The 27,443-nt window shown below is 39.7% G+C and overlaps 1 protein-coding gene across 2 annotated transcripts; it reads left to right on the top strand.

Annotated features, from left to right (window-relative positions):
* Positions 1–515: 515 nt before the first annotated feature.
* On the top strand, positions 516–27,100 carry LOC132400882 (gap junction beta-7 protein-like). 2 transcript variants are annotated; one of them, XM_059982384.1, is made up of 4 exons: positions 523–647; positions 888–1,116; positions 1,389–1,452; positions 19,921–27,100. In XM_059982384.1, exon 4 carries the CDS (start codon positions 19,953–19,955, stop codon positions 20,700–20,702), a length of 750 nt encoding a protein of 249 aa, XP_059838367.1. In that variant the 5' UTR covers positions 523–647; positions 888–1,116; positions 1,389–1,452; positions 19,921–19,952; the 3' UTR covers positions 20,703–27,100. The 2 variants fall into 2 exon arrangements, with proteins under 2 accessions (XP_059838366.1, XP_059838367.1); XM_059982383.1 differs by lacking the exon at positions 888–1,116 and having other exon boundaries at positions 516–647.
* Positions 27,101–27,443: the final 343 nt, after the last annotated feature.

The raw sequence follows: 27,443 nt of genomic DNA, 5'->3' as shown, positions 1-27,443 counted from the left end.
GTATACTTGGTTAATAAATTAACCTTTGAACTTAAATCTACTCGCTCTTTCCACTGCTGATTCTTCAGTAAGGACTGGTACATGTTCCCCTGTTTTCTCTTCTTTCAATCCACAATCAATTCCTTGGTCTTGTGATATAGGGTGCAAGGTTATTGCCAAAGTATCTCACAATGTATGCCTCCTTATTGTCATCTGTGACCTTCCAAACAACAGTGGTGTCATCTGCAAATTGATAGATGGCACTTGAGCAATGCCTAGCCACATAGTCATAAGCAGAGAGAATAGAAGAGTGTGCTAAGCATGCATCCTTGAGGAGATGTTGTTACTGATTGTACTGACTGTGGTCTTCCAAGGAGCAAGCTGAAGATTCAGCTGCAGAGGGATATACAGAAGCCCAAGTTTAGAAGCTTGGTGATTAGGACTGAAAGGATTATGGTATTGAAGTCTGAGCTGTAATAGATAACCATCAGCCTGATGTTTGTTTGACTTGTTGTCTAGGTGCTCCAAAGCAGAGTGGAGAGCCTGTGAAATTGCATCCACTGTAGACCTGTTGTGATAGTAGTTGAATTGCAGTGGGTCCAGGTCCTTGATCAAGCAGAAGTTAATTCCAGTCATAACCAACCACTTGAAATACTTCATTATGGCAGGTGAGTGAATTTGTCAGCACTTATTCCTATTAGTTTACCTGATATTATCTCTCCTATATTAATTACTTTGTCTCTAACTTTTGTTTTCCCCTTCCAAACTTAGCTCACACTCTTTGATATACTTAGACAAACACAAAATACTTGTTTAACGACTTTGCCAATTTTTTGTTTAATTTTGATTCCCTGCCTTAGACCAACATTTACTTTTGCTGTTCTTATCCTTTTCTGGGGTAACTGTAGGTGCACTTTAAATTAAAATGTCTGAATTGGGAGTTCAGAGATGTATCAAAGAACTACAGGACTGCAGGAAATCAGAGCCATTGGAAAGGGCAAGATTGCTGTGGAATTGATATTCCATCAATAATCCACGTAAAAACTCTCCGTACCAGACCTACTGCACTTATATTTGTAACTTTCGCATGAAACAGAGGTCCATTAATGCAAGATGTCAGCTATATCTGTTCGAAAGGTATTTTTCATTTTCAGTTTGTTTGAGAGAAACTATCTAAGTATATAAGATCATTGTTTGTGCAACTATTGAACTGAAACTGTAACAGACGTAGGTGGTTCTAATTTTAATAATTGCTGGGAGCTACTTAAGCGGAGCCAAGGCTCAGGTTACACTTGCTTAGATCACAATAGGGGAAGTCAAACAGAGATCATCTTACCTACAAATTGTATTGAAACAGATGGTTTTGTGAATAGTTCTTTTTACATGGAAGAAATAATTCTTCATTTCAGATTGCTGGATATAAATTTGTTGGAGAGGGAATCTGGAGAAGACTGAACTATCAACTGTTTCAAGGTAAATCCTATGATTTGTTTAAATATAAAGGAGTAGTTAGATAGGAACTCGGAACACAAAAGAAAACACATGCTGCGATCTTTTTATCGTGTTCAAATAAAGGAAGGGGAATGAACTTACCCTTCCTAATTTAATGTATGTTCTCAATAAATCAAAAACAATTGGCAGAAATTACATCAAATTTTGTACTTTATAAGAGAAGCAGAAGTTCTTTTTAAAACAAAAGTGTATTTGAGATTTCATAAAATGTTTCATGGCCAACATTCTGCAGAATGTTGATAACTGCAGAAAAATAATCTGGATTAGAAGTGCTCATATATAAACCACAGTCTTGTGCAGCAATTCTCAAACTAAACTATTCCAGGGATATTGTGAGTGGGAGGTCGGCAGCACCTGGATGCATTTACGCTCCACTACAACTCTGAATTTAGCTTAGAGTATTTTGAAAGAGGTATCTGATATCAGACTCCTGGAAGTTAGTGAAGTTCTCAATCTAGTTTTTTCTACTTGTTGCCTAATTCTAGGATATGGTTCTGTAAGTAGTCAGCACGACAGACCATGGCTTAGTTTCATGTTTTCCACGTTGACAAATTCTAGAATATAGTTCATCGTAGTCAGCATAACAGCCTATGGCTAGGTTTAATGATTTGATCTTAACACCAGCCAGTATAGTCAGTTGGTTATATTGTCATCACAGCTACTTTCTCCAGTATAATGCTGCTCTTGCTCAATGTCTACGCGTACATCTTTTTTTTCTCAGATTAGGAATAAGAACCTCAGTGGATTACCCTCCATTGAGGCCCTATCAATTTTAGTATTCTATTTAACAAACTCAGAATAAAGTGGAGATCATATTGTCGACCTTCATGATTATTTACAATACCTGAAGCTACTTTAATCAAGGCAAAATGTGTGTGGAAGGAATTAATTTGGGTGGCATGTTTTGAGGTAATCTTGTACTTAATAAGGAGGCAGGTTTGTCCTAACTTATTTGCTTGTTTATTATTATTTATTTTATCTCTCTGTACAGTTTGTCCATCCCGTTGGGTGCAGTGGTTCATTGATCCTCTTTTGTTTCTTGTAGTTATTGTGAATGCCCACATAAAATGAATCTCAGGGCTGTGTATGGTGGCATTTATGCACTCTGATAATAAACTTATTTTGAGAGTTATAAGGATAAATTCTATGTATTAGGTGCACATTCCCAACATCAGCATGGGGGGATATAATTTTAGTATCAACCCAATAGAACCCGAGAGTAATGAATACCTGTGGTATAATAATTTGTTGCTACCTCATTGAACTTGTGGCAAGTGTGTGGGAGAGATACAAGACAGTGGGTAACGCACAGAGCAGCTGTTCTAAAATGATCTCATCTTGTGGTCCTACAGAAATTTGAGCCACACCCTGTGAAATTCACCAGGGTTTGGCCTCCTGTATATCGATCAGACCCGATGTAGATTGGGACAGGGCTTTGCTGAGCACCTATGCTCTGTCTGCCAGAAAAAGTGGGATCTCCCAGTGGTCTCCCATTTTAATTCCAGTTCCCATTCCTGCTTAAGATGTCAATCCATGGCCTCCTTTACTGACACGATGAGGCCACACTCGGGCTGGAGGAACAACATCTTGTATTCCATCTGGGTAGCCTCCAACACCAATTTCTGAACTTCCGGTAATACAAGTCCCCCCCGCTCCCCTTTCACCATTCACCATCTCTTTTTCCCTCTCACCTTAACTCCTTGCCTGCCCATCACCTCCCCGTGGTGCCTGGCTCCCTTTTTCTTTCTGGCATGGCCTTCTGTCCTCTCCTATTCTCCCACTTCTCCAGTCCTGTATCTCTTTCACCAATCAACTTTCCAGCTCTTTACTTCAACCCCCTCCCAGTTTCACCTCTCTCCTTCCTTCCCCAACCTTTTACACCTACTCAACTTATTTTCTCCAGTCCCACTGAAGGGTCTTGTCCCAAAATGTCGACTGTACTCGTTTCTACAGATCCTACCTGGCTTGCTGAGTTCCTCCAGTGTTGTGTGTGTGTGTCTGTTGATCGGATTTCCAGCAACTGCAGATTTTCTCTTGTTTGTGGTAGGATTGTTCACAAGTAGCCTGGTGTTTGTCACATCACTTTGAATGCAAATTGCAATTATGCCTACACTATTTCACCAGATACGTGCACCAAGGTCCAATGTATAGGAAACTACTCTTCATTGTAGTGTTCTCTAACAATTACTCACTTTCAGACAATATCTTACTTTCCTATCAGCTGCTTGCTAGTCTTCGAGAGCCTACTTCCAGATTTTCCATGGCAAGTGAAGTTGATCATATTATATACTCGGGCGTGCATTCAGTTTTTTTGTGTAGGGCCCTCTCTAAAATTTCCTTCTTGATTCTATCTGTTGTGTAAGTGAATCCTGAAATGCCTATTCTCTCTCTAAGTCAATCTGAGTTAATTCCCCCTTAATGAGGAGTTAGAGTTTGCAGGTACCTGGATATTAGATATCCTGTTTAGTCATTTGATACTTAAAGTGGTGTGCAGCAGAAAGCTGATGGTTTAATCATCTACAGTAGGCCCAAGAGCCATGGCTATACAACAGGATTGTGTCAGTTACTGTTTGACAAATTGTGTTCTTTATTTCAAAGTAAATTTATTTTTTAAAAGTTAATTTACTTTAGTTCGAAGTAATTATTGAAGTATGTATGTTACCATATACCACCCTGAGATTCACTTTCTAGTGGGCATATTCAATAAAATCAATAACTATATAACTATGATAGAATCAATGAAAGACTACACCAACTGGGTGTACAACCAATGTGGGGGAAAAAAAACAACAAATTGTGCAAGTACAAAAAAAGTTATAAGTAAATAAATATTGAAAACATGAGATAAAAGTGAGTCCATGGACTGTGGGAACATTTCAGTGATGGGGCAAGTGAAGTTATAAAGTCATAACAAAGTCATAGACAAAAAGAACAGCACAGAAACAGGTCTTTTGGCCCAACTAGTCTATGCCAACCCATATAAACTGCCTACTCCCATCGACCTGCACAGGACTATAAACCTCCATATCCCTACTATCCATGTACCTATTCAAACTTGTTTTAAATGGTGAAATTGAGTTTGCAAACTCTACTGCACTGGCAGCTTGCTCCACACTCTCATGACCCTCTGAGTGAAGTCTCCCTTCATGTTCTCCTTAAACTTTTCACCTTTCACCCTTAACCCATGACCTCTAGTTGTGGTCCCACCTAATCTCAGTGGGAAACTCCTGCTTGAATTTACCTTATTTATACCCCTCATAATTTTGTATACCTCCATCAAATCTCCCCTCAATCTTCTACATTCCAAGGAATAATTATTTAATCTTTCCATATAACTTAAGTCCTCCAGTCCCAGCAACATCCTTGTAAATTTTCTTTGTACTCATTCAACCCTATTTACATCTTTCCTTTAGGCAGATGACCAAAACTGCATACAATACTCCAAATTAGGCCTCCTAATGATTAATACAAGTTCAATATAACATCCCATCCCCTGTACTAAATACTTCAGTTTATGAAGGCCAATGTCCCAAAAGCTTTCTTTTCGACCCTATCTACCTGTGATGCCACTTTCAATGAATTTTGGACCTGTATTCCCAGATCCATTGTTCTGCAGCTATCCTCATTGTCCTCCTGTTCACTGTGTAAGGCCTATCCTGGATGGTTCAACCAAAGTGTAACACCTTGCACTTCTCTGCATTAAATTACATCTGCCATTTTCAGCCCATTTTAAAAGCTGGTCCAGATCCTGTTTTAAGCTCTGATAGTCTTCCTTGCTATCCACTGCACCCACAATCTTGGTAGCAATTGTAAATTTGTGGATCCAATTAACTACATTGTTGTCCAAATCATTGATATAGATGACAAACAACAATGAACCCAGCTTTCATCTCTGTGCACTCCAGTCGCCACAAGCCTCCTGTCGGAGAGGCAACCATCTATTACCAGTCTCTGGCTTCTCCCACAAAGCCAATATCTAATCCAATTTACAACCTCATCTTGAAGTTGAGAGAAGTTATCCCCTTCGGTTCAAGAGCCTGATTGTTGAGGGGTAATGACTGTTCCTGAACCTGGTGGTGTGAGTCCTGAGGCTCTTGTACCTTCTTCCTGAAGGCAGCAATGAGAAGAGAGCGAGACTTTGGGTAGTGGGAGTCCCTGATGATGGATGCTACTTACCTGCAACAATGCTCTGTGTAGATCTGCTCAGTGGGGAGAGCTTTACTCATGATGGACTGGGCTGTTTCCACTCATTTTTGTAGGATTTTCCATTCAAGAGTATTGATATTTCCATACCAGGCTGTGACATAACCTGTCAATAATCTTCCATCATTTATAAGTGCTGCAGTGATAAATACTCTTTAAAATGCTGAAATGACACATTGATGCAGTTGGCATCATCTTGATTAATCATAACTACAGAGTTGGCACTCCTCAATTTAAACATGCACCAGATTGAGCTTATTAAATATATTTACCAGAGTCTCTTTGATAACAATAAATAAATGTATATTTCACTCACAAAGTGACTTGATATTACCTCCACTGATTTAGGAAAACATGGAGGGATCTGGAAAATGAGGAAAAAGAAATAGTTATAATAGAAAACTTATCAAGTACTCAAACAGCTGTATAAATATAATGCTGCAGATGCTGGCAATCTGAAATAAAAACATTAAGTGCAGGAAAATCTCAGCATTTCAGGCAACACCAGTGGAAAGAGAGTCAGAGGAAATATTTCAAGATCAATGACCTGAAGCATTAATTCTATGGACTGTGACTGTATCCACTGAGTATTTTGAGCACGTTTTGTTTTCCTAACTAGTGGTACAGTCAAATCTCAGCATCTGATATTTGGGAACTTTCTTCCTGGAGCACTCAACACTGACCCCAAACCATTAATGGGAACCTGCCCCGTATACATCTTCCACTGCACTTTTCTGTCAGGCTCTCTGTGTCTCCAATAACTTATTTTTCCTGGGTTGCTGGCTGCAGTGTATGGTAGATAAACCGGTTTTACAGACCATCGCCGAGAGTTGGGGTAACCTCACCTACTGGAATATTTGCCTATTGTTATCACATTAGCCACATTAGCCAACAGTTCTAATGCAAAATTCAAATTTCTCTTTGAAAATAATGAAATGGAAATGCGAGGCATTGTTTCCAGAGTTTGCTAAAGAAGACTATCATTACAATTACATAGGGCAGTACTGAGATTTCATCTGGAATATTTTGTGTAGGCTTGATCTCAATACTTAAGGAATAATGCACTTGCAACTTTGGGGCTGCACAAGGTTCAATGGATTAATTCCAGGGATTGGGGAGGGGTTGAATGTTGCTGGGGGTGGTGGTGGTAGTAGGGCAATGGAATTCCTGGTGAGGAGATATGAAGCAGACTGAGCCTATATGTTAAGTCTAGAAGAATGAGAGGTGTTCTTATTGGAACATTCACAGTTCTAAAGGGGTGTACCAGATTAGGTGCAGTGATAGCATTTCCCCTGGCTGGGTTAAGAAGAACCAAGGAACAGAATATCAAACTAAAAAGTTAGTTATTTAGCATGATAAAGAAGCAACTGCATCATGCTGAACATGGTCAGTCCATACAATTCTCTACTCAGGAGTATAATGGACATTCTCAAAGCCATAGAGCCATACAATCATACAGTTCAAGAACAGGGCCTTCAGACTACCTGGTTCATGCTGACCACTGTATCCTCTCTGCTAGTCCCAAAGTTCTATCATGAGAGAATGATACATTTTTGAATATTGAAGGAATCAAAGGATGTGGGGTTACTTGAGGAAGGAGATGGTGAGGCAAAAGATTAGCCTTAAATCACTGAGCTGACACGAATCTTGTGGCGTAAGAGCATAAGACATAGGAGCAGAATTAGTCCATTCAGCCCACTGAGTCTGCTCTGCCATTCCATCATGACTGATTTATTTTTGCGCTCAACTAATGCAAACACCTTCACAGTCACACTGTCTAGGCCTTTCAATATTCAGTAAGCTTTAATGAAATCCCTCCCCACCCCTCTCCCCCCCCCCCCATTCTTCCAAACTCCACCAAATAAAGGCCCAGGGCCATCAAATGCTCCTCATACAAAAACTTTTTCATTCTCAGTATAATTCTTGTAAACCTCCTCTGGACCCTCTCCAATGCCAGCACATCTTTCTTAGATATGCGCCCCAAAACTATTCATAATGCTCCACGTGTGTCTGACCAGTGACTTACAAAAGCCTCAGATTTACATCCTTGTTTTTATATTCCAGTCTTCTCAAAGTGAGACTTCTACCTTCAAGAATCGTTTGAGTCATATCACTGTTGTAATTAAGTAGGGAACTTGAGTCCTTCCTCAAACTAACAATGAATAAGCAGGGATTTTTCCTGTTCTTGCATCAACTTTGGAAGAACTGCAGAAACCTTAATAAAATTATGACAACAGTAGGTAAAAGGGGGGAGGGGGGGGGAGATAACTCTAGTGCAAATTCCACCATTGTCTCTAATTTCCCGCCCGATGACTGCCAAGACCACACATCCTGTGATTCTGAGCCAAGTCAATCTTTATAGCGTTTAAGAGACAATTGATGCCATTCAGTCTATAACTGTTTCAAGATCAGGAGCCAGAAATTAAAACTGGATATCTGGGTTTAATATTCCATGTCATCAAATAAAATAAGAGCAGTACAGGTAGAAAACAGATAAAGAAAAATCAATAATCATTTGTAGAGGGAAAAAAAGTGCTACTAATTAGAAAGCTCCTTCAAAAGGCTAGTCTAGGCACATTGAGATTTGTACAATTCCCTCATTCTATGAGGTTAGAATTGAGCAATCATGTTGTCACACAATATCACACACATACACAGATACAGACATGCACAAGCAATTACAAACATGTGGGCATGCACATGAAGCACACCCAAGGATTAATATGCATGTACACATTTTCTGCAAGTTGGATACCATTATGAAGAAATTATTCAGTAATCACTGAGAAAAATTTGTTTGAATTAAGCACAGCTCCAATGCCACATACAAGTTAGCTGACAACAACACTTGCTGGCCAAATCAAAGGTGGACGTGAATCATCATTTAGGAGAAAGACTGAAAATCTAGCTGAGTGGTGCCACAACAGTAACCTCTCGCTTAATGTCAGCAAGACCAAGTAGCTGATTATTGACTATAGGAGGAGGAAGAAACCAGAGGTCCATGAACCAGTTCTCATCAGGGGATCAGAAATACAGAGGATCAGCAACTTAAAATTCCTCAGTGTTAACATTTCAGAGTATCTGTTCTGGGCTCAGCACTAAAGTGAAATTATGAAGAAAGCACCCCTACATTTTCAAAGATTCAGCATGAAATCTAAAACTTTAACTAAAACTTCCACAGATGTAGATAAAGATGGAGAGTATTTTGACTGGCTGCATCACTGCCTGGTATGGAAACACTAATGCCTTTGAATAGAAAATCCAACATAAAGTAGTAGATACGGCCCAGTCCATCACAGGTAAAGCTCTTCCCACCATTGAGTATTGTCACAGGAAAGCAGCAAACATCATCAAGGACCCCTGCCACCCCTCCCACTCTTTTCACACTGCTGCCATCAAGAAGAAGGTAGTTGAGCCACCCAACCAGGTTCAGGAACTGTTATCCCTCAACCATCAAGCTCTTAAACCACCAGGTATAACTTCAATCAGCTTCACCCACCCCATCACTGATCTTTTCCCACAACCTTTAGATTCACTTTCAAGATCTCATCTCACATTTCTGATATTTATTGCTTGCTTATTCTTACTCTTTTGTCCCTGTACAGCTTGTCTGTTATTTAACCATCTTGTTAGATGCAGTCTTTCACTGATTGTCATTTTTCTTGGAATTACTGTGTACATATGCCTGTATACATATGAATCTTGTGGTTGCATATGGTGACATCTACAGTATGTACTTTAATAATAAATTTACTTTGAACTCTATGGAATCGTTTTGCACTGTTCTCATTTGTTGCTTGGTACAAGCTAATTATTTTTGCTGCTGGGTTGTGTGTAAGAATTAAAATTATGAAGAGAATGTAATTGAATGTGAAACCAATTCCTGCTAATCCTCATTACAGCAATTATATTTCACGACGCATCATAAAGTGACAAGCTTGTGAACTGAATTCCCAGCCCTGCTCTTAAGTGCATCCACCTTAACGAGAAACACAAATTGTTTGTTTATTTCTTTGTGCATTGTTCAGTGCTCATCATTGCAACATGCTCAGAACTAAAGTATGAAGTTTGTTAATCTATGAAACAATCTCAGGGCAATGGACTATATCAGGATAAAGCACAATGTGTTTCACAGACAAAACTTCAAATGGAGTCCAACGACCTAATTTTCAACAATAATGACAAACTTTCAGAATTATCAAAATTTGTCAAGGAGCTTCACAGATTTTTATCAATGACCTGACCCCCACCCATGCAAAGCAGTATTAAAATTCAAATCAGAAAATGCTTGAAATACGAGTCAGTCTATGACCTGTCATACCAACTCTGCTTCTGCTTCATTGAAGTTGTCTGCACTGCTTAAATTTTTCTGCATTTTCTCTTTGATTTTAGATTTCCAGCTTTTGAGATTTTTTCTTTGCTAAGGCAGTATTGAGACTGGCTAAAAGCTTGACAAAGAAGTTGGCTTTAAAGTATTTCCTAAATGAGAAAAATGCAGAAGAGACCTGGAGGGGTTCAGGGTGGAGTTTACCAAGTTCAATATTGCTAATTGCAGTGTAATAAAATCTGGAAATACACAGGAGCCCGAAGTAAAGGAGCTCAAATAGCTTGTGAATTTTAGGGTTGGTGCTGCAGTTATAGACAAGGATTTGTGAAAGCATTTGGACAGCAGAATTTTGAGGAATAGATCAGAATGAGAATCATATTTAATATCACTGAAATATATGATACAAAATTTGTTTTATGGCAGTAGTACAGGGCAGAGACATAACATTTATTTCCTGTACTTTGTCCCCTGATAGTAGTAATGAGAAGAGGTCATGTCCTGGATGGTGAGGGTGTTGTGCAATGGATGACACCTTCTTGTGGCACAACCTCTGAATATACCCTTGGTAGTGAGAGGCTTGTGCCTTTAGTGAAGATACTAGACTAGAATTTGCATACATGTCAGAAAATGCAAGATATCCATGCTTACATGTGGAGTGTCCTGTGCCTGTTGGCAGTGGGTCACCACCAGTTTCTTGACTACACACAGACCAAGAACTCCTGTAGTTGGAGCAGTCTCCAGGACTTGATTTTGGAATCTGCTCAAACTCGTTGCACCAAGTTAGACATGGTGACTTTAATGGAAGAAAATAATTGAAGGATTAAGGTAAATGTTAATATCTTAGACATTTTTAGTTGAGCTTACTGAACATTAAAAAAATGTTTTAAGGTAGTTTAATTTTTGTAATTTGTTTTTTGTAAAGCAATTTTTTAAACAACTTACACATTGATTCATTTATGACAGTTTTTGAATATTTTCGTACATTTTTGAACGACAACATTCAAAAACTTTTGCCACGTTAAATTTGAAGGGCACCAGCTTAGTGGGCTGTCAAAATTTTGTTAGTCCGTTTCACAAGTCGAAATTGTTTTGGGCCCTCAAGTGACAAGATTTACAGGTGGGTGACAAAAGACACTGCAGGTGCTGGTACCTGGAGCACTGTACAGACTGCTGAAAGAAGTCAGCCTTCAAGAAGCTCGCATGGAGGCAGAACCTAGAAGATCGTGAAGCCTCCGCAACACTGGTGAAACCAAGTATAGATCAGGTGACCATTTTGCAGAACATTGACCATCTCAAGCTTCCAGTTGCATGTCATTTTAACTCTCCTTCAAACTCCCATAATACTTAGCCTGTGGCCTTCCGCATTGCTGCAGAGAGGTTAACTGTGAACTGGCAGAATGACATCTCATATTCTAGTTTGATAGATTACAACCCAATTTTACCAAAAATTGAATTTTCCAGTTTTAGGCAACCTACCTCCCTGATGCCCTTCTCCCACATCTGTCCATCTAGGTCTCTTCTCTCTTTGTTCACCTTCCCCTCCCCTCCTCCTCCTGATTCAATCTGCATATTCCTCACAGCCACATCTGGTTCCAGTTTTCACCTACCAGCCTCTGCCCCACTCTTGCGAACTTCCCTCTTTGCTCTCAGTCCCGAGGAAGGGTGTTTGTCATAAAGCATCAACATACACCTTTTACCTCCAGGGATGCTGCCACACCTTCTGAATTCTTCCAGCATTCTGCTTTTTTTTTCCACATGTGGAAGGCTTTGCTGCTAAGCTTGGAGCTAGCTTTGTTTATGAAGTTCCTGTTAAGATGTCTACACAATGCAAGCAAATGTTAGTTGGGATAAAGAAGGTGTCTGCTAACTATTAAATCTAGCATATAAATCTTACATATTGTTAAAGCTTTAGCACAAAGGACTTGAAAATTAAATGCATTGGTGCAGCAGCCCAATGCATTCTTTCCAACTTTTAGTTACCTGTTTTTAATAAATGCTGCAAGATTTAAAAAAAAATAATGCAATTCTTTCAATGCAATATAATAGGCACAAAGGACAGGAGAAGGCCCTTTGGTTCACCTTGTCCATGCTGACCAAAATTTCCACTAGGCTAGTACCATTTGCTTGTTTGACCCATTTTCTTTCAAACCTTTCCAATCTATCCAAATTGCCGTTTAAATGTTGTTAATTCATCGTGTATAATGCAGGGACATAGTAAGCAGGCGAAACAGAAATTCTGAGGGAAAATGTAATAACTGCTCCAGGTCTCTGTAACCAAGCTTTGAGTAGACAAAATTAACCACATACTATATGTGTGTCTGGCCTTGGGGGATTTACAGTAATTTGAGTAATTCAGTGAAAGCCAGTAGGGATGTGACACAGAACTGCCAGCTCAGTTAATTGGAATCTGAAATAAGTAGCAGCATAAGAAAACCACACCCTTAAATACATGTTACAATGATAACTCATACATATGAATGATACAAGGAAACTTAAAGAGGTATTATCAGGGTAGGTAAATTCTCACCACGAAAATACCCCTTTTGTAATGTGTCCTTTCACTCCATTGGTCTTCTTTCATACTAACTGATGAGGAATTCCAGTATCTTGCAGGATCCAAAATTAGTTGTTATATCTTCAGAATCCGTACACAATGTTGGAAGAACTCAGCAGGTCAGGCAGCATCCATGAGAAAAGAGTAGCCAACGCTTCGGGCCAAGAACCTTCATCAGGAATGGGGGGCGGGGGGGGGAGAGATGAGAGGGCCGAAGCCCAGTAATAGAGATAGTGGAGAGGGTAGGGCCTAGAGGTGCCAGGTGGAAAATCAGAGGAAAGATAAAGGGGAGAGGGGATAAGCATGAAAGAACTGTAGCGATAAAGAAGCAAAAAGTTGAAAGGGGAGAGGGGCAGAGAGGGACCTGGGATGGGGGAGGGAATTGCTGGAAATTGGAGAATTCAATGTTCATACCACCAGGCTGGAGGCTACCCAGACGGTAGATGAGGTGTTGCTCCTCCAACCTGAGTTTGGCCTCATCATGGCAGTAGAGGAGACCATGTATGGACGTATCTAGATGGGAATGAGAGGCAGAGTTGGTCTTGCCGATGTAGAGGAGGCCGCACCGGGAGCACCGGATGCAATATCTTCAGAATCAATGTGAGAATCAGCTTTATTAATACTGATATAGCGTATGTTGTGAAAATTGTTGTTTTGCAGCAAAGGCACAGTGCAAGACATGAATTGTAAATAGTTGAAAAGATTTTCAGGCATACTTCACTGAGATTTAAAGTTGACAGGACATGGTTGAACAGTGCTGTAACTTGGAGAGTTTGTTCCACTTGTGACCACATGGGATTCCTCTAAGTGCTCTGCTTATGTGTGTATTAGGAAGTTAACTGGCCAGCGTAAACTGCTCCTACTGTGTGTTTGGGCAATAGAATATGGAAAGAATTGATGGAAATGTGGGAAGAATATGCTAAATGGAAAGTTAGTGTTGGAATGTGATTGTGCCATTAGATAGCATAGACTCAGTGGGCAGAATGGCACCCTTCTATGTCATATGTAAATAACTTTGAAAAGCCAATGGATCAGGAGAGAAAATAAGTTATAAATAAAGCCTGAACAACAACAAATAAACAAATTCCTCTCTGCATGACCAAACTTCTGTTTTACACTGGTGGAAGAGGACCAACTAATGATATAAAGTACCAGCAAATTTGTAGCAAATGTGGAATGTCATGGAATAGTTTAATACATTTGTCAGAGTGTTAGGTTTAACAGACAATGTCATATTGGGTATTTGATACATCTTAATCGTAGACTGATTGAGTCATACAGCATGGAAACAGCTCCTTCAGCCCAATCAGTCCATGATGGCCAATATGTGATCTAAGCTTGTCCCACTTCCCCATATTTGATCCAGATCCCTCTAAACGTTTCTATCCATGTACGTGTCCACTTACCCTTTAAATGCTGTTAAAGTGCCTCCCTCAACCACTCCCTCTGACAGCTTACTCCAAACACAGAATACTCTCTTGGTGAAAACGTTGGCCATCCAGTTCCTACTAAATCTCTCCCCTCATCTTCGTCTGCCATGGGATATACTCGATAGGGCAAAGGGAGTGGGGAATAGCTCGTCAAATGGACTGTAATGTGTGAGAATATGAGGTTGTGCACATCAGGAGGAATCAGATGGAAGGAGCTTGCAGATAACTAGAGTACAGAGGAATCTGGGTGTTGTGCATGAAGGATGAAAAGCTAGCAGCTAGATTTAGCAAGTAGTTTTAAGGATAAATGGCATAGAGCTGGGGACACAACTCATCACATCATGGAAACCACCCTCCCCTCCATGTCTATACTACTTGTTGCCTCAGTAAAGCAGCAAAGACCCACCCCGACATTCTCTCTTCTCTCAGCTTCTGTCAAGCAGAAGGTACAAACACCAGAGCCTGAGGCTGAATGACAGCTTGTACCCCACTGTTATGAGACCATTGAATGGTTCCCTGGTATAATAAGATGGACCCATGACCTCATGAATTTCAATACCTTGTTATGATCTTGCACATATTCTCTGCAGTTGTTAAACTTTATTCTGCATTCTGTTTTTGTTTTACCTTGTTCAACCTGAATGCACTATATCATGATTTGATTTGTATGAACAGCATGCAAGACAAGCTTTTCACTGTCTATTAGTCCATTTGACAATAATAAAATAATTCCAATTATTGCTCAATGGTTGGAGTTTAGACATAGAGAAGTATTGCAAAAGTTGAAGGGATGTTGGACAGGCCACATCTGGATTATTGTGAACTGTTTCAGTCACATTGGCACTCACCAACCCTGCCACAATGCACTGGGAGACCGTGATCCACCAGCATGGTTAGGCAGCTGGATCTTTTCTGAGAGAGGCACTTGGCAATTTCTGGGTGAGACCACAGGGGGGGTGGGGGGAGTGTGGAGGGGGGGAGTGCACAGGTGGTAGGTGATAGAGGAGGTGTTCAATAATCAGGCCTGGAAACTGAGTGGTGACCGTCAGTGAGAGGAATCAATAGAGAAAGGAAATGTGAAGCTCAGAATGTGTTTCTTTGTCGGAAACACGAGGAAATCTGCAGATGCTGGAAATTCAAGCAACACACACAAAATGCCGGTGGAACGCAGCAGGTCGGGCAACATCTTTCCCCCCATGATGGGATGGGAGGCCTAGGGAGAAAGAAAGGGGGAAAGATGCTGCATCAGCGGCTGCGTTCCGCCAGCATTTTGTGTGTGTGTCTTTTTGTCCACCTTTGTGAATGTAATCACAGCTCTTTCTCCAATTATTCCGGATATCCTTGATATTAGATGAGGTCATTGCTCTGCCAAGACCACATGGTAGCTGATATGCAAAAGCCACTGCACAGTGGAAGGTATGATATGCAGGCATTTCCAGACTTCAGAACTGGAGAGGAAACAACCCAACTCTGACAACAATGGTTTACATAAGAAGATGGTCTTGTTGCACAACATTTTTCTAACTGATTCATTTCTTTACTTTTGAGATTTCATTTTATTAGAAGGAGGAGCTGAAGGTCACCCCATCGTGCTGTTAGGTAAGGAATTCCAGGAATTAGAGCTAGTGATGATGAAGGATGGGTGATATCTTTCCAAATGAAGATTGCATGTGACTTTTAAGGGGAGCTTCAGGCAATGGAGATCCTCTGCACTCACTGCTCCCATGGTTCCTGATGGTAGAGATTACAGGCTTGAGAAATTCAGACACTGCATTGGTGGTGCAGAGAATGGATGGCTGTTAGGTTGTGAATCAAATATGTTGCTTTGCTGTGAATGGTGTTGGATTTCTTGTGAGTTGTTGCCACAGCATTCACCCAAACAAGTGGAGTGTAATCTATCATAATTTCACACTTATAGATGGTGAAAAGACCCTGGGTATCAGAAGGTGAATACCCAGCCTCTAACTCACACATATGAGCACAGTATTGACGTAGCTGGTCTAGCTGAGTTCCTGTTTAATGGTGGCTACCAACAAATTGATGGTGGTGGACTTGATGATTGCAAGTTAGCTCTCCTGTTGGTGATGATCAGTGCCTGACACCATTGAGGCATAGATGTTGAATGCTGTCTTGAGCATGAGCTGCTCATCTGCTGGAAATGGATTGATTGATCTCTGACAACCACAACCACCATCCTTTGTGCAAGATAAGATTCCACCCATTGGCATGCATCTCTCTTGCAGCCAGTTGATTTCAGTGTAACCATGACCTTTGGTGTCACACAAATACTGCACTTGAAAGGGATCTGTGAGAGTAAACTCTTTGCTAATTTATTAAAGAATAGCAATCAAAAAGGTAAACGTGTATATATTACTAAATCATGAGAACAGTCTAATTCTTTTGAATTTTACTTTATGTTCTGGAACCTCATTTATCAGGATTACATGACGATTTGTATTATTGGAGGGTGAGTAGCAAATGGGAAAGTTTGCTGTTAAAAGACCATGAAAAGGCAATTTTTATTTTCGACTCAGAAGGTTTTGAAACGGCGCAGCAAAGATAAATAAGCTTGATCTCAGTGTGAGGGGACTGAGTTATAAAGATTGATTTAGAAACCACGGTGATTATTCACTTTGCTGTACTTGGGGATTTAGTAAAAGGGCAAATAACTTGTAGTTCAGGGATGTCCTAGAATTTTCAGGTGTTTCTTTAATAGATCTAATTGTACTCGAGTCTGTGCAAGCAAAAGAGCAGGTGTTAGGATGATAACAAGGTGTATTGAATATTTAAAGACTCTCATTTCATTTTCTGAGATTATGATTATTATTTTCTCAGAGTAGACCACATTTGGAAAACAATAATGTCCATTTTGGCTGTGGACCAGAAAATGAACTGAATTCCAGGATGCATACTTCTGTTACCTCAGCCAAGTTCATACCTCCCATGCAAAAATGTGATACTGTTCTTTTTAGTGATATTTCAACTAAAATGCACAAATGCACCAGGCTTCAGGGTATAGTTGCAACACACACATTCTGGAAGAACTCAGCAGGACAGGCAGCATCTATGAAAAAGTGTAAACGGTCGACATTTCAGGCTGAAACCCTTTTTCAGGACTTCTCCCCTTCTTTTCTGGTACTGAAGAAAGATCTCAGCACATAACATCGACTGTTTAGTCTTTTCCATAGATGCTGCCTGGCCTGCTGGGTTCTTCCAGCATCTGCAGATTTTCTTGTCTCAGAGTACACTTGACAACTGAAGAAAAAATCTTTGCATTTTTACAGCATTGTAAACATCCCTTTCAGGATTACTCAAGGGGCCCAATGAAACACGATTTACGATCAGCTGTGGAAAATATAGATGAAAACTTAGACCAATGTTGATGAAATGGAACATTATAACTAGTAGAAATTTGGTCTGGGCAATAGTGTTAAATTAGAGTACTGAGCAATTTCAAAACTCTTCCAAAGCCAATGAGACTAAATATCGGGTAGGGAGTATACTAGAAGTATGTGTACTATTTTTGTATTAACATTCATGGCAAAAGAAGGATTAATCTCATCATCATTCCGAAATTAACTATTACAACACAAAACATAGAACAGTACAGCAGGAGCAAGATTTTGGTACAAAATATCTGTGTTGCCAATGATGTTAATCCAAATTAATCCCATCCACCTGCAGGTTGTCTACATCTCCCATTTCCTGCTTGTTCATGTGTCTGTCTAAATACCTCCTACTGCTTCCTGTCATATCTGCCATTTCAGTGAATTCATGGACTTATCACAATGTAAGAAAAAATGCCTTGTAAATCTGCTTTAATCTTAAACACAGGAGATTCTGCAGATGTTGGAAATTCAGTGTAACACACACACTGCTAGAGGAACTCGGCAGATCCGGTAGCATCTAATGAAATGAATAAACAGTCGACATTTTGGGCTGAGACCATTTTTCCTTTAATCTTCCCTCTTCTCACCTTAAATATGCTCTCTAGTACTGGACATTTCCATTCTCACTACATTTCAAAGTTATTTATAATAGGTAACACTTGAAATCCTTCTGAGAAATGTAGTGACATTGTTTCAATTCCTTGTCCTCGACAAAAGAACAAGGTTAGCTTTTGATCTACTTACCTAGATAGGATATGCAGCACTCATCAAGGTTTTAGAGGAAGCTCAGTAACTTGATTCCTAGTTAGTGAGCTGTTCCATAAGGACAAATTGAGCAGAACGGGCTTGTGCTCTAGAGTTAAGAAGGGTTTGGAGTGAAACATACTGTTCTCAGGACGCTTCAAGGATAAGGTGGCTGGTGGGGTAGGATGCCCCATTTCTCTTTTACACAGTCTCAGAAGTGATTAGCTAATCTAGACTGACTATGAGCAGAAGTTTTGACTCTCAGAGGACTGTGAATCTTTGAAATTCTCAACCACAGAGCTATGAAAACTGAAACATTAAAAATAATCAAGTTTTCTTTTGCTGTTCTATTGTGGAATGAAGAGTTATTGGGTTCGGGCAGCAAAGCACAGCTGAGCCCAAAGATTAGATCCCTTAGAAGCAGAGATTCATTTGAGCTTTTCTAACCAAGTCCACTGCATTTGGTGCACACAATGTGTCCATTTTATTATGAAGCAAGGCATAGATTTGGTGACTATTGTGTGGAATACCTCAATTCTCCTTCTCACTACCACACTGAATTATCTACAGTATCCACAGCTTTCTCCTTTCCTATGGGACTGCAAATTGGGAAAATAGCCTCTCTCTCCCCCTCTCCTCTTATCAATCTCATTACCCTCCCCAGCACATCTGCAACCTTTCCTCTTCTCTCTCAGCCCTGATGCAGGGCCTCCACCCAGATTATGGATATACATTTTTGCCTCCACAAATGCCCTTTGGCACACCGAACTCTTACAGCATCCTTTTTTTAAATGTTTCCGGATTCCAGCATCTGCAGTCTCTCATCATTCAGTTACTCCAAGTCCTGTTAAATGGCAGAGGAAGGTTAAGGGACCCAGCTCCCATTTAACATGCTGTTATCTCATGAATTGAGCAATGCATTATATACATACTGTGCAAAAGTCTTAGGCACATACATATAGCTAGGGTGCCTAAGACTTTTGTGTGGTGCAGAATCGGAATGAGAATCAAGTTTAATATCACTGGCATATATTTTAAGATCTGTTGTCTTTGCAGCAATACATAATAACAGAAAAAACATGAATTACAATAAATATATAGTTAAATAGTTAAATTAAATAAGTAGTGCAAAAATATAAATTAAAAAAGTAGTGAGGTAATGTTCATGGTTCAATGTCCATTCGAAATCGGATGGCAGAGGGGAAGAAGCTGTTCCTAAATCAGTAAGTGCAGTAATTTTATACATTGCACTGCTTCAGCAAAAAAAAAATAATTTCATGACATATGGGAGTGATGATAAATCCGATTCTGATATGAGTATCTATTGTGGACTGACTGTGGGAAGGGGGCAGGAAGAGGAGAATCAAGGTAGGGAAAAGGGAAAGGGGGAATGGAGGGAACAGGAAACACCAGACAAGCATTCTGTAATGATCAATAAACCATATTGTTTTGGAATCAAATGACCTTTCCTGGCGTCTCAGGGCTGGGTGTGTCTGCACCGGGGACACTCTCCACCCCAGCACTCCTTCTCTGCCACCTCTCCCACAGCACTCCACCCTCGCCATCCCCAACACCCTTTGCTCCCACCAGATTTATAAATTCTATGTTGACAAATACAGTACTGTGCAAAAGTCACAGGCACCCTATATGCCGAAGGCTTTTGCACAGTACTGTATGATGGGAAGTAAGGTGCGAAGGAGTGCATATCATTTCTTTAGTTCCCAGAATATTTTTATTTCAAAAAAGTGTGTGGTATTTAATCCCTGAATTGCTTTTTTCTAGGTTCTACAGATCCTTCAAGCAACTGAGCAACCATGAGCTGGGGTTTGCTGCAAGATGTTTTGAGTGGGGTGAATCAGTACTCCACAGTAGTTGGAAGAATTTGGCTGAGTGTTGTATTCATATTCAGGGTCCTAGTCTACGTCGTGGCAGCAGAACGAGTCTGGAGCGACGATCAGAAGGACTTCACCTGCAACTCGGAGCAACCCGGCTGTGAGAATGTGTGTTTTGACTATTTCTTCCCTGTGTCACATGCAAGACTGTGGGCTCTGCAACTTATCATGGTTTCTACTCCTTCCCTTATGGTTGTCATGCATGTGGGTTACAGGGAGCGGCGGGAAAAGAAGCTCCATAAGAAACTGTACAAAGACAAAGCGGACTTAGGTGGGGGTCTCTGGTGGACCTACTTCTTTAGCCTGGTGTTCAAAACCATTGTTGAGATCGGCTCCTTGTTAATTTTTCACTGGATGTTTCATGGTTTCTCAGTTCCCCGCCTTTTGAAATGTGAGGTTGCACCCTGCCCCAACACAGTGGATTGTTTTGTCGGTCGGCCAACAGAGAAGACAATCTTTCTGTACTGCATGGCCGTCTCCTCGTCGCTGTGTGTCCTGCTGAACGTCTGTGAGATGAGTTACTTGGTGATCAAGCACTTCAGGGATACCTGGCAGAAGAGGCCTTGCAAGAGAGAGCCGAGGCTCAAGTGCAAATGTGATTCAGGATATTGTAATACAGACACATTTAGGAATGGCATTGTGAAGGCTGCTCCAAGCACTCACTCAATGTGAAACCAGAAAACGTATCACAAGGGGCAATCTCTCCCTGCTAACATAAACTGTTTAGAGGGACATCAGACGAGCTTTCATATGATGTGAACATGAACTAAAGATGCATTGCAGAACCTTTGGAGAAATATTCCTTGTTTAAGTGCTATATTTTCTCCAGAAACAGGGGGAAGGAGAACATTGCCTTCATCATGGTTCAATTATAGCAAAATGTCACCACCATAGAGTAGATTATTGATCATGCCCACTAATATTTTTTTCTTTAGCCTATTTATAAATAGTGCAAACATATCGATAAACAGAATACACTAAGTTCCAAGCCTGAGTTGTGAAATCAACTTGTACTCAGCAACTATTAAGATGACTACACAGCTGAGAAAGGCAATTCCAGGGATTCTAGACCACCTTAGTCATTTATTGAGTAAACCATATGAATGACAAATTTTCAATTTGAGTGCTTAGCATGCACACCAACCCCTAATTAAGTCAGCGACACCACATCCAGCTGTGTTCAGGTCCACATCCTTGTTCAACAAGCAGCTCTGAGAGATGCCTATTTATAGAATGTTTCGTCCTATCAAAGGTTTGCATTGTGATTTTACAAACAAGGGAGGACAGGTGAATAATGGATGTATAAAATAAATACGCCTACAAAAGGATTTACATCAACATCATTTATGCCTTTGTGTATGTTATCATGCAGAGCACACGCTTCATAAATTTGCCTGTTGTGCTACTGAAATAGATACAGTGGGAAGTGGAATTCTCTTCCAGCTGTGCATGAATTTACCTTTCGTCATTCAACCAACAGCTGAATAAGCTTCCCTACTGAGCAACCTGCCCACACAGGCAAGGGAAGACCTTGAACTTCGGCCCATGCTGATTTCACCCATTTCAAAAAGGGTTTAAAATGCAAAGAGCTGGGAGTATCTCAATTGTCCATGTCCAATTACTCCTAATTGGAAGTTGAGCACTCAGCTGCTGAGTGAAGATAAAATTTGTCTTGCCTGTGGCACGCCCTGCAGGCAAAGAGCCTGCTGTCAATCACAGCCCAGGCTAATCACGCTTAGCCGTGACTTGATGGCTGACCTCCATCCTCCCAATATTAATCACATTCAATACATAAGCAGTTTCTTCAGGAGAAAAGAGAAAAAAACTGTATATAAGGCCAACGTAAAACCAAAATAAATGAATGTTATAAATAATTATGTCAGATACCAGGAAATGCCTCAGGTCAATTAGTTGCTATAATGAGTAAGACTGGTTATTGTTTGAATGCATAAAATCCATTATCAGAATACTCCGTATCCACTCACGAGGAGAGAAATGTTCCAATTATAGAGAGCTGCTTTTTCCCCACACACATAAATATGTTTCAACCATCCCCACACTGTTGGCTCCAGTGTGCTGCAAAGATCCACAATGGCCATCTTTCATTCTTCACCAAACTGCTGGCCCTCATCAACATTATGCAAAAACAGAGGGTCACCATTCACATGTGAATGACACTCAGCTCGACCTTAATATTAGCACTTTGCCTCCTGCTTCTGCCTTTAAGCTGTCAAAATGCTTATGCCATATCAAATAATAGGTAGGCAGAAATCTCTTCTAACTAAAGACAAGGAAGTCCAATACTAGCCCTGACCCATTTGCTTCCACAAATGCTGTTTGATCTATTTAGTTCTTGCAGCAGTTTGTCTTTGATCCAGATTCTATTATCTGCAGTCGCGTGTGTTTCCAAATCAAAACCACTGTCTTCACTTCTGTCATAAACTTGGATCCAGAGCTACCAGATCTATCCTCTGTCAACTGTCTCAAACATAACCAACTTGTTTGCCTTTATCTTTAGTCATTGATAATACTTCTGCAAAATGCATTGGAATATTTTACTTCATTAGAGATGCCTAACAAATGCAAGTTCACGGAAATATTTAATAATTCTCATTAGCGAGGTCATTTATTTTAAGTCCATATGAGCTTCATGTAAGAACAACACAGCTCCCTGCAAATTCATCTGAATGCAGCAAATGAACCCAGCCTTGCATCACCGACTCTCCATGCCTGTTGCATAAAATAAATTCCCTCATTTATGATCCAACAAACATGGCAGTTAGTTATGTAGTGTTATGAGTGATGAACAGACCTGATGGTCAATGGGGTGTGGAGTTAACCATTCCCAACCCCCTCCTGAGAACTATGAACTATTGCTGTTGTTATGCTGCTCATGAGAGAGAGAGAGATAAAGCCCAGACAAGAATATTTGCTACAGATAAGAGGGGGAGAGAGACTATTGATTTACTGTATTATGACTCTGGATTATTTACCTTCCACTACAAGGACTTTACTTTGCTCGTTAATATTCCTCAGGAGATAGCAGGAGTGGCCTGATTTGATGGACATGGTCATTCAGAGTTGATGGAGACCCCGTGAGTAGGGATAAAAGACAGGTCTGGAGAGACACCCTTCAGACACACCAGTGGTCACTGAGTGTTGGGAACCCACAGGAAAGGTGGGAGTTTCGGAGACCGAATCAGGAGATCGGTCAGTAAAACTCAATGTTACTGCAGGACCGGTGGGGACTTGTGTGTGTGTGTGTCCACTCATGCCAGAGTGACGAGTCTACCATGGAAGAACGGTCTAGCTGAAGACCAGAGGGGTCATAACTGAATCACCACAATGATACGACAGAATAAGAAAGCCACAAAAAGGTTTGCCTGCCGCAACTGTTGCTGTTACATCTCGCTTGCGTGCACTCTCTCTCTCCAACTATTTCAACACAACAACCATAACTACTTCAGCATTTATGAACTGAACTCTATACTTTCCTATGACAATTCATTTACCCCTAGACATCGATAGAGTTTATTATTGATTATTATTATCCTACACTTTTAGATTTCTTGCTATTAACTTGTTTTATATGCATGTTTGCATTTTTGATATTGTATCGTGCAGTTTACTTTTAGTTTGGTACCACCAGACTCCAACGGATTCTTTCTCTGCTGGTCAGACACCCAGTTACGGGGTATGTAACAGGAGATTTTCTCTAGTTGACAACAATAAACATATTTTCTGCAAATCACAGAAATTTCTTCCACATACTTAATCTGAAGATAAAATACACTGATTCCTGAACATGTTGGTAAATTGGTTCCATTGATCTTTTATGTCCAGTGGAAAATTTTGTGAAATATTCGTCATCATCATGAGCCTTGTCATGTGACAGAGGTAACTATGATTATTCTTGGCAAACTTTTCTATATAAGTGATTTGCCATTGCCTTCTCCTGGGAGAGTCTTTAAAAGACGGGTGACCCCAGCCATTATCAATACCCTTCAGAGATTGTCTGCTTGGCATCAGTGGTCGCATAACCAAGATTTGTGATATGTACCAGCTGCTTATACAATGATCCAACACCTGTTCCCATGGCTTCATGTTACCCTGATTGGGGGGGCTAAGCAGGTGCTACACCCTGACCTAAGGTGTCCTGTAGGCTAAACCTCTTTTGGTAGAGATGTATCTCCTCTCCACTAACAAAAATATTTTAAAAATTGGAGAAGTAACTAGATAGGTTATTAAAATGTTTATTTTACCAAGTGATAGTTCATGTAAATCATGGAATGTGTTTGAACACTACTCTTAAGCCAATGGACTTTCATCTGTTTCAAATTATGTTCAGTGGAGTAATTCTATTACGTTGCCTCTTCTTTCACCACAACACTTCTTGTAGTTATTTTCCACTTTCATGATTTCAAAGCTGCAATTTACACTTCCTTCAGAGGGCATTAAGAATCACCTATATAATGTAAGGTTGGTCACAAAATAAGCCATACAACATTAGTCATCTCCTTGAGATTTTACTTCAGTCTGGAGTATTTCATGGTTCCTCATCTGTGGTAAAAGTCAACAAATGACCAGGCTTGAATTATTCACAATCTACCATGATGAGATTTCATCACAACTGCTAAGATAGTACAGATGTCAAATTACTGTAACTGAGATATCAGTGAACATTAATTTATAGTTGTAACTGCGAGACTCACTTCAATAAATTAGTTTACTGTTCTACCTAAAATGACAATTTCTTAGGTTTTCAACAGCAATTTAGTTTTACTATTTTATTCAATTGTGCTTTGTGATTATAATTATAGACATATAGAGAGATATATGTGTGTATGTATACACACACACTTATGTTTTGTAATACACAATCTGACAGATATTGCCTTGAAGAAATTAAAAATATGGGCTTTGATCCACCTTTCAACTATGTACTTGCTAATTTTAAAAAGAGTTGTTGTATTGATAAGATATGATGAAACTTGTAACATGCACAATTGTATTTAAGGATGAAAATAACCTGTTTGAAATATTACAATTTTATTTAATGATTCCAGGATTAGTTCGAGAAATTACACAACTTGATATGTGCATTTTGAAACATGTTAGTATTTTCTATTGTTCTGACAAAAATTAGACATTTTGTCCAGTTTTGATTTTGTAAATGAACACGAGCAGTTTAGAAAACACCAATTACTGCAGCAGTTTGAATGGAAGCTTACAAATCTGGATTAAAAAAAACACTACAGAATGACTAACTATTTAAAAGTAAAGAGGTATTAAAAATACAGAAATCATAATTGCTATATGTACCATATATACCATTTCTGCTGCAACTCACATGACTCTTTCCACACACACAACCTCTACTAGGATAAGGGCAGGAAAAGCGTGGGAACATGACCAAGTTGAAATTTCCCTCTAAGGCAAATTGTATTCTATCTTGGAAAAAAATCACCGTTCCTTTCTTGTCACTGGGTCAAAATTCTGGAACTCTCTTCCTAAGAGTATTGTGGATCTATTCTCACCTCAAGGACTGCAGTGGTTCAAGAAGGCAGCTCAGCACCACCTCTCACGGGCATTTAGGAATGGGCAATTAAAGGCTGGCTCATTGGGAAGTGCACATCCCTTGAAGGAACATACTGTGTATAAATAAAAATGATGAAAATCTACCAATTTTAAATCAGAGAAATTGTATTGAAAACTGCACGACAAAAAAAAGGTCTGATTCTATTTTTAAGGGATTTGTTTGGCTCCTGAAGCAGCTTGAATCTGTAAGGAAAGATATTCAATTACTTAGAAGATACTTGCAAAGCATATTTCTTAGAGTTGTGATCTTTTGAATATCCGTGTCTATTTGCTATAGGATAAAATTGTTGAATAGCTGTTTTCAAGAGTTAATTTGTCTTCAGTAAAATAAATTCACAAAAAAAAAATTCTCTAAAATTCGGACATTAGAAATGCAAAACAAACTCTAGTTCTTATGGAGGTAATCAACCAGTTCAATGTGTGATGGCTATTCACTTTCTAGGATGGTGGAATGGCTTTTCCAAAGGGTCAGAGTTGTTGGTGATCAAGTTAAACTTTTAACAAATATTTTTTGCTCAAATTTTTGTAGTAAGAACCAGACCTCTGTTCTTAACGTAAATTGCAAACAGCAATTATTTTGAAGTTGGAGGCCAGATTTTAAAGTAAAGTGACCAGGAGACGTGTCTCCATTAGCCAAGCACAATACAATGGGGTTATGGCACTTAGCACATCAACATGGTTACAAGTTAGAATGTTTGTGGACTCAGGGGTCAGTCTTCACAGCATTAACTGTAGATGTTTGAGATCTCTGCCAAAAGAAACTTTTAAAACCGTCTGTGTAATTTACTTTGTCCCAGCATGCAGATGATGTCATTAAATAGAATATACACACAATTGTTGTTAGGAATGACGTGGAGAACAGTGGAAAGATAGGATTACAGAAAGAAGAATTAGAATTCATTCCTCAATCTTCAGTTTCTGCTATGGATGGTTTGTTTGTCTACAACTCATTGGTATGTTCTAGTTTGTAGGAATTGTACCTCTGCTGGAAATCCAAAGTAGTTTGCAAATCTTTTGTAAATTAGAAATACTCTGAGAGTTAGATGTGTTTTAAGAATTAATTGTCTAAATTTAAATGTGTATCATTAAAAATAAAGTAAGTCTTTAAACTACTTTGCTAGCTGGAAGCATCACCTTCTTTGTGGGGAGGGGGACTCACCACTCAAGCAGTGGGTTTTGGCAGCTAAACCTCACCACAGAGGCTATACAGGGAAGAAAGCTAGTTTTTGAAGAGTAGGTAGGTACAGTATGATCTCCCTATAGTGAGGGTTCCTGTAGATATCTATATCAGATAGGGCTTAAAATCTTTTTGTTGAGTTTCGGGCTTTGTGAGCAGGGAACCGAATACCATTGCAAACGAAAACTTGCTGACTTTCTCAACCTCAAGTACATCCTTTATTACTAAAGGGGACCAAATGATACACAATAACCAAGTGAAAATGTAAAAAAATAAGAGAACATAGTGGAAATCTTAAATAAAAGCAGGAAATGCTCATTGTCTCAGACTGCATTCTTGGGAATAGAAACAGAAATAGCATTTTAGGTCAAAGGCACAATAATCTCCTGTTGGTCTCAACAGGGTGCTAATGTTGTAGAAAAACATCTCTTTTCCTGTATACAAAATCCTGCCCAATAAAAACCAACAGAGCATTTAATTAAAAACAGAAAATGCAGCAACTTTTTGTTTGTGGAAACTATCAGATCAAAAACCATTCATCAGAACTGAGAAAGAAAGGAAACAAGATAGCCGAGGCAGCAGAGAAGGCAGTGGAGCAAAGGGAGTTTCTGTAACAGAATGAAATAATGGGGTACTGA

The sequence above is a fragment of the Hypanus sabinus genome, chromosome 10 (assembly GCF_030144855.1).
Source record: "Hypanus sabinus isolate sHypSab1 chromosome 10, sHypSab1.hap1, whole genome shotgun sequence".
NCBI classification, from domain to species: Eukaryota; Metazoa; Chordata; class Chondrichthyes; order Myliobatiformes; family Dasyatidae; genus Hypanus; species Hypanus sabinus.
This window is presented reverse-complemented; position numbering and strand designations above follow the sequence as displayed.

What these genes read in the sequence shown, in the direction of transcription:
- LOC132400882 (XM_059982383.1), top strand. Translation starts at nt 19,953, where the DNA reads ATGAGCTGGGGTTTGCTGCAAGATGTTTTGAGTGGGGTGAATCAGTAC.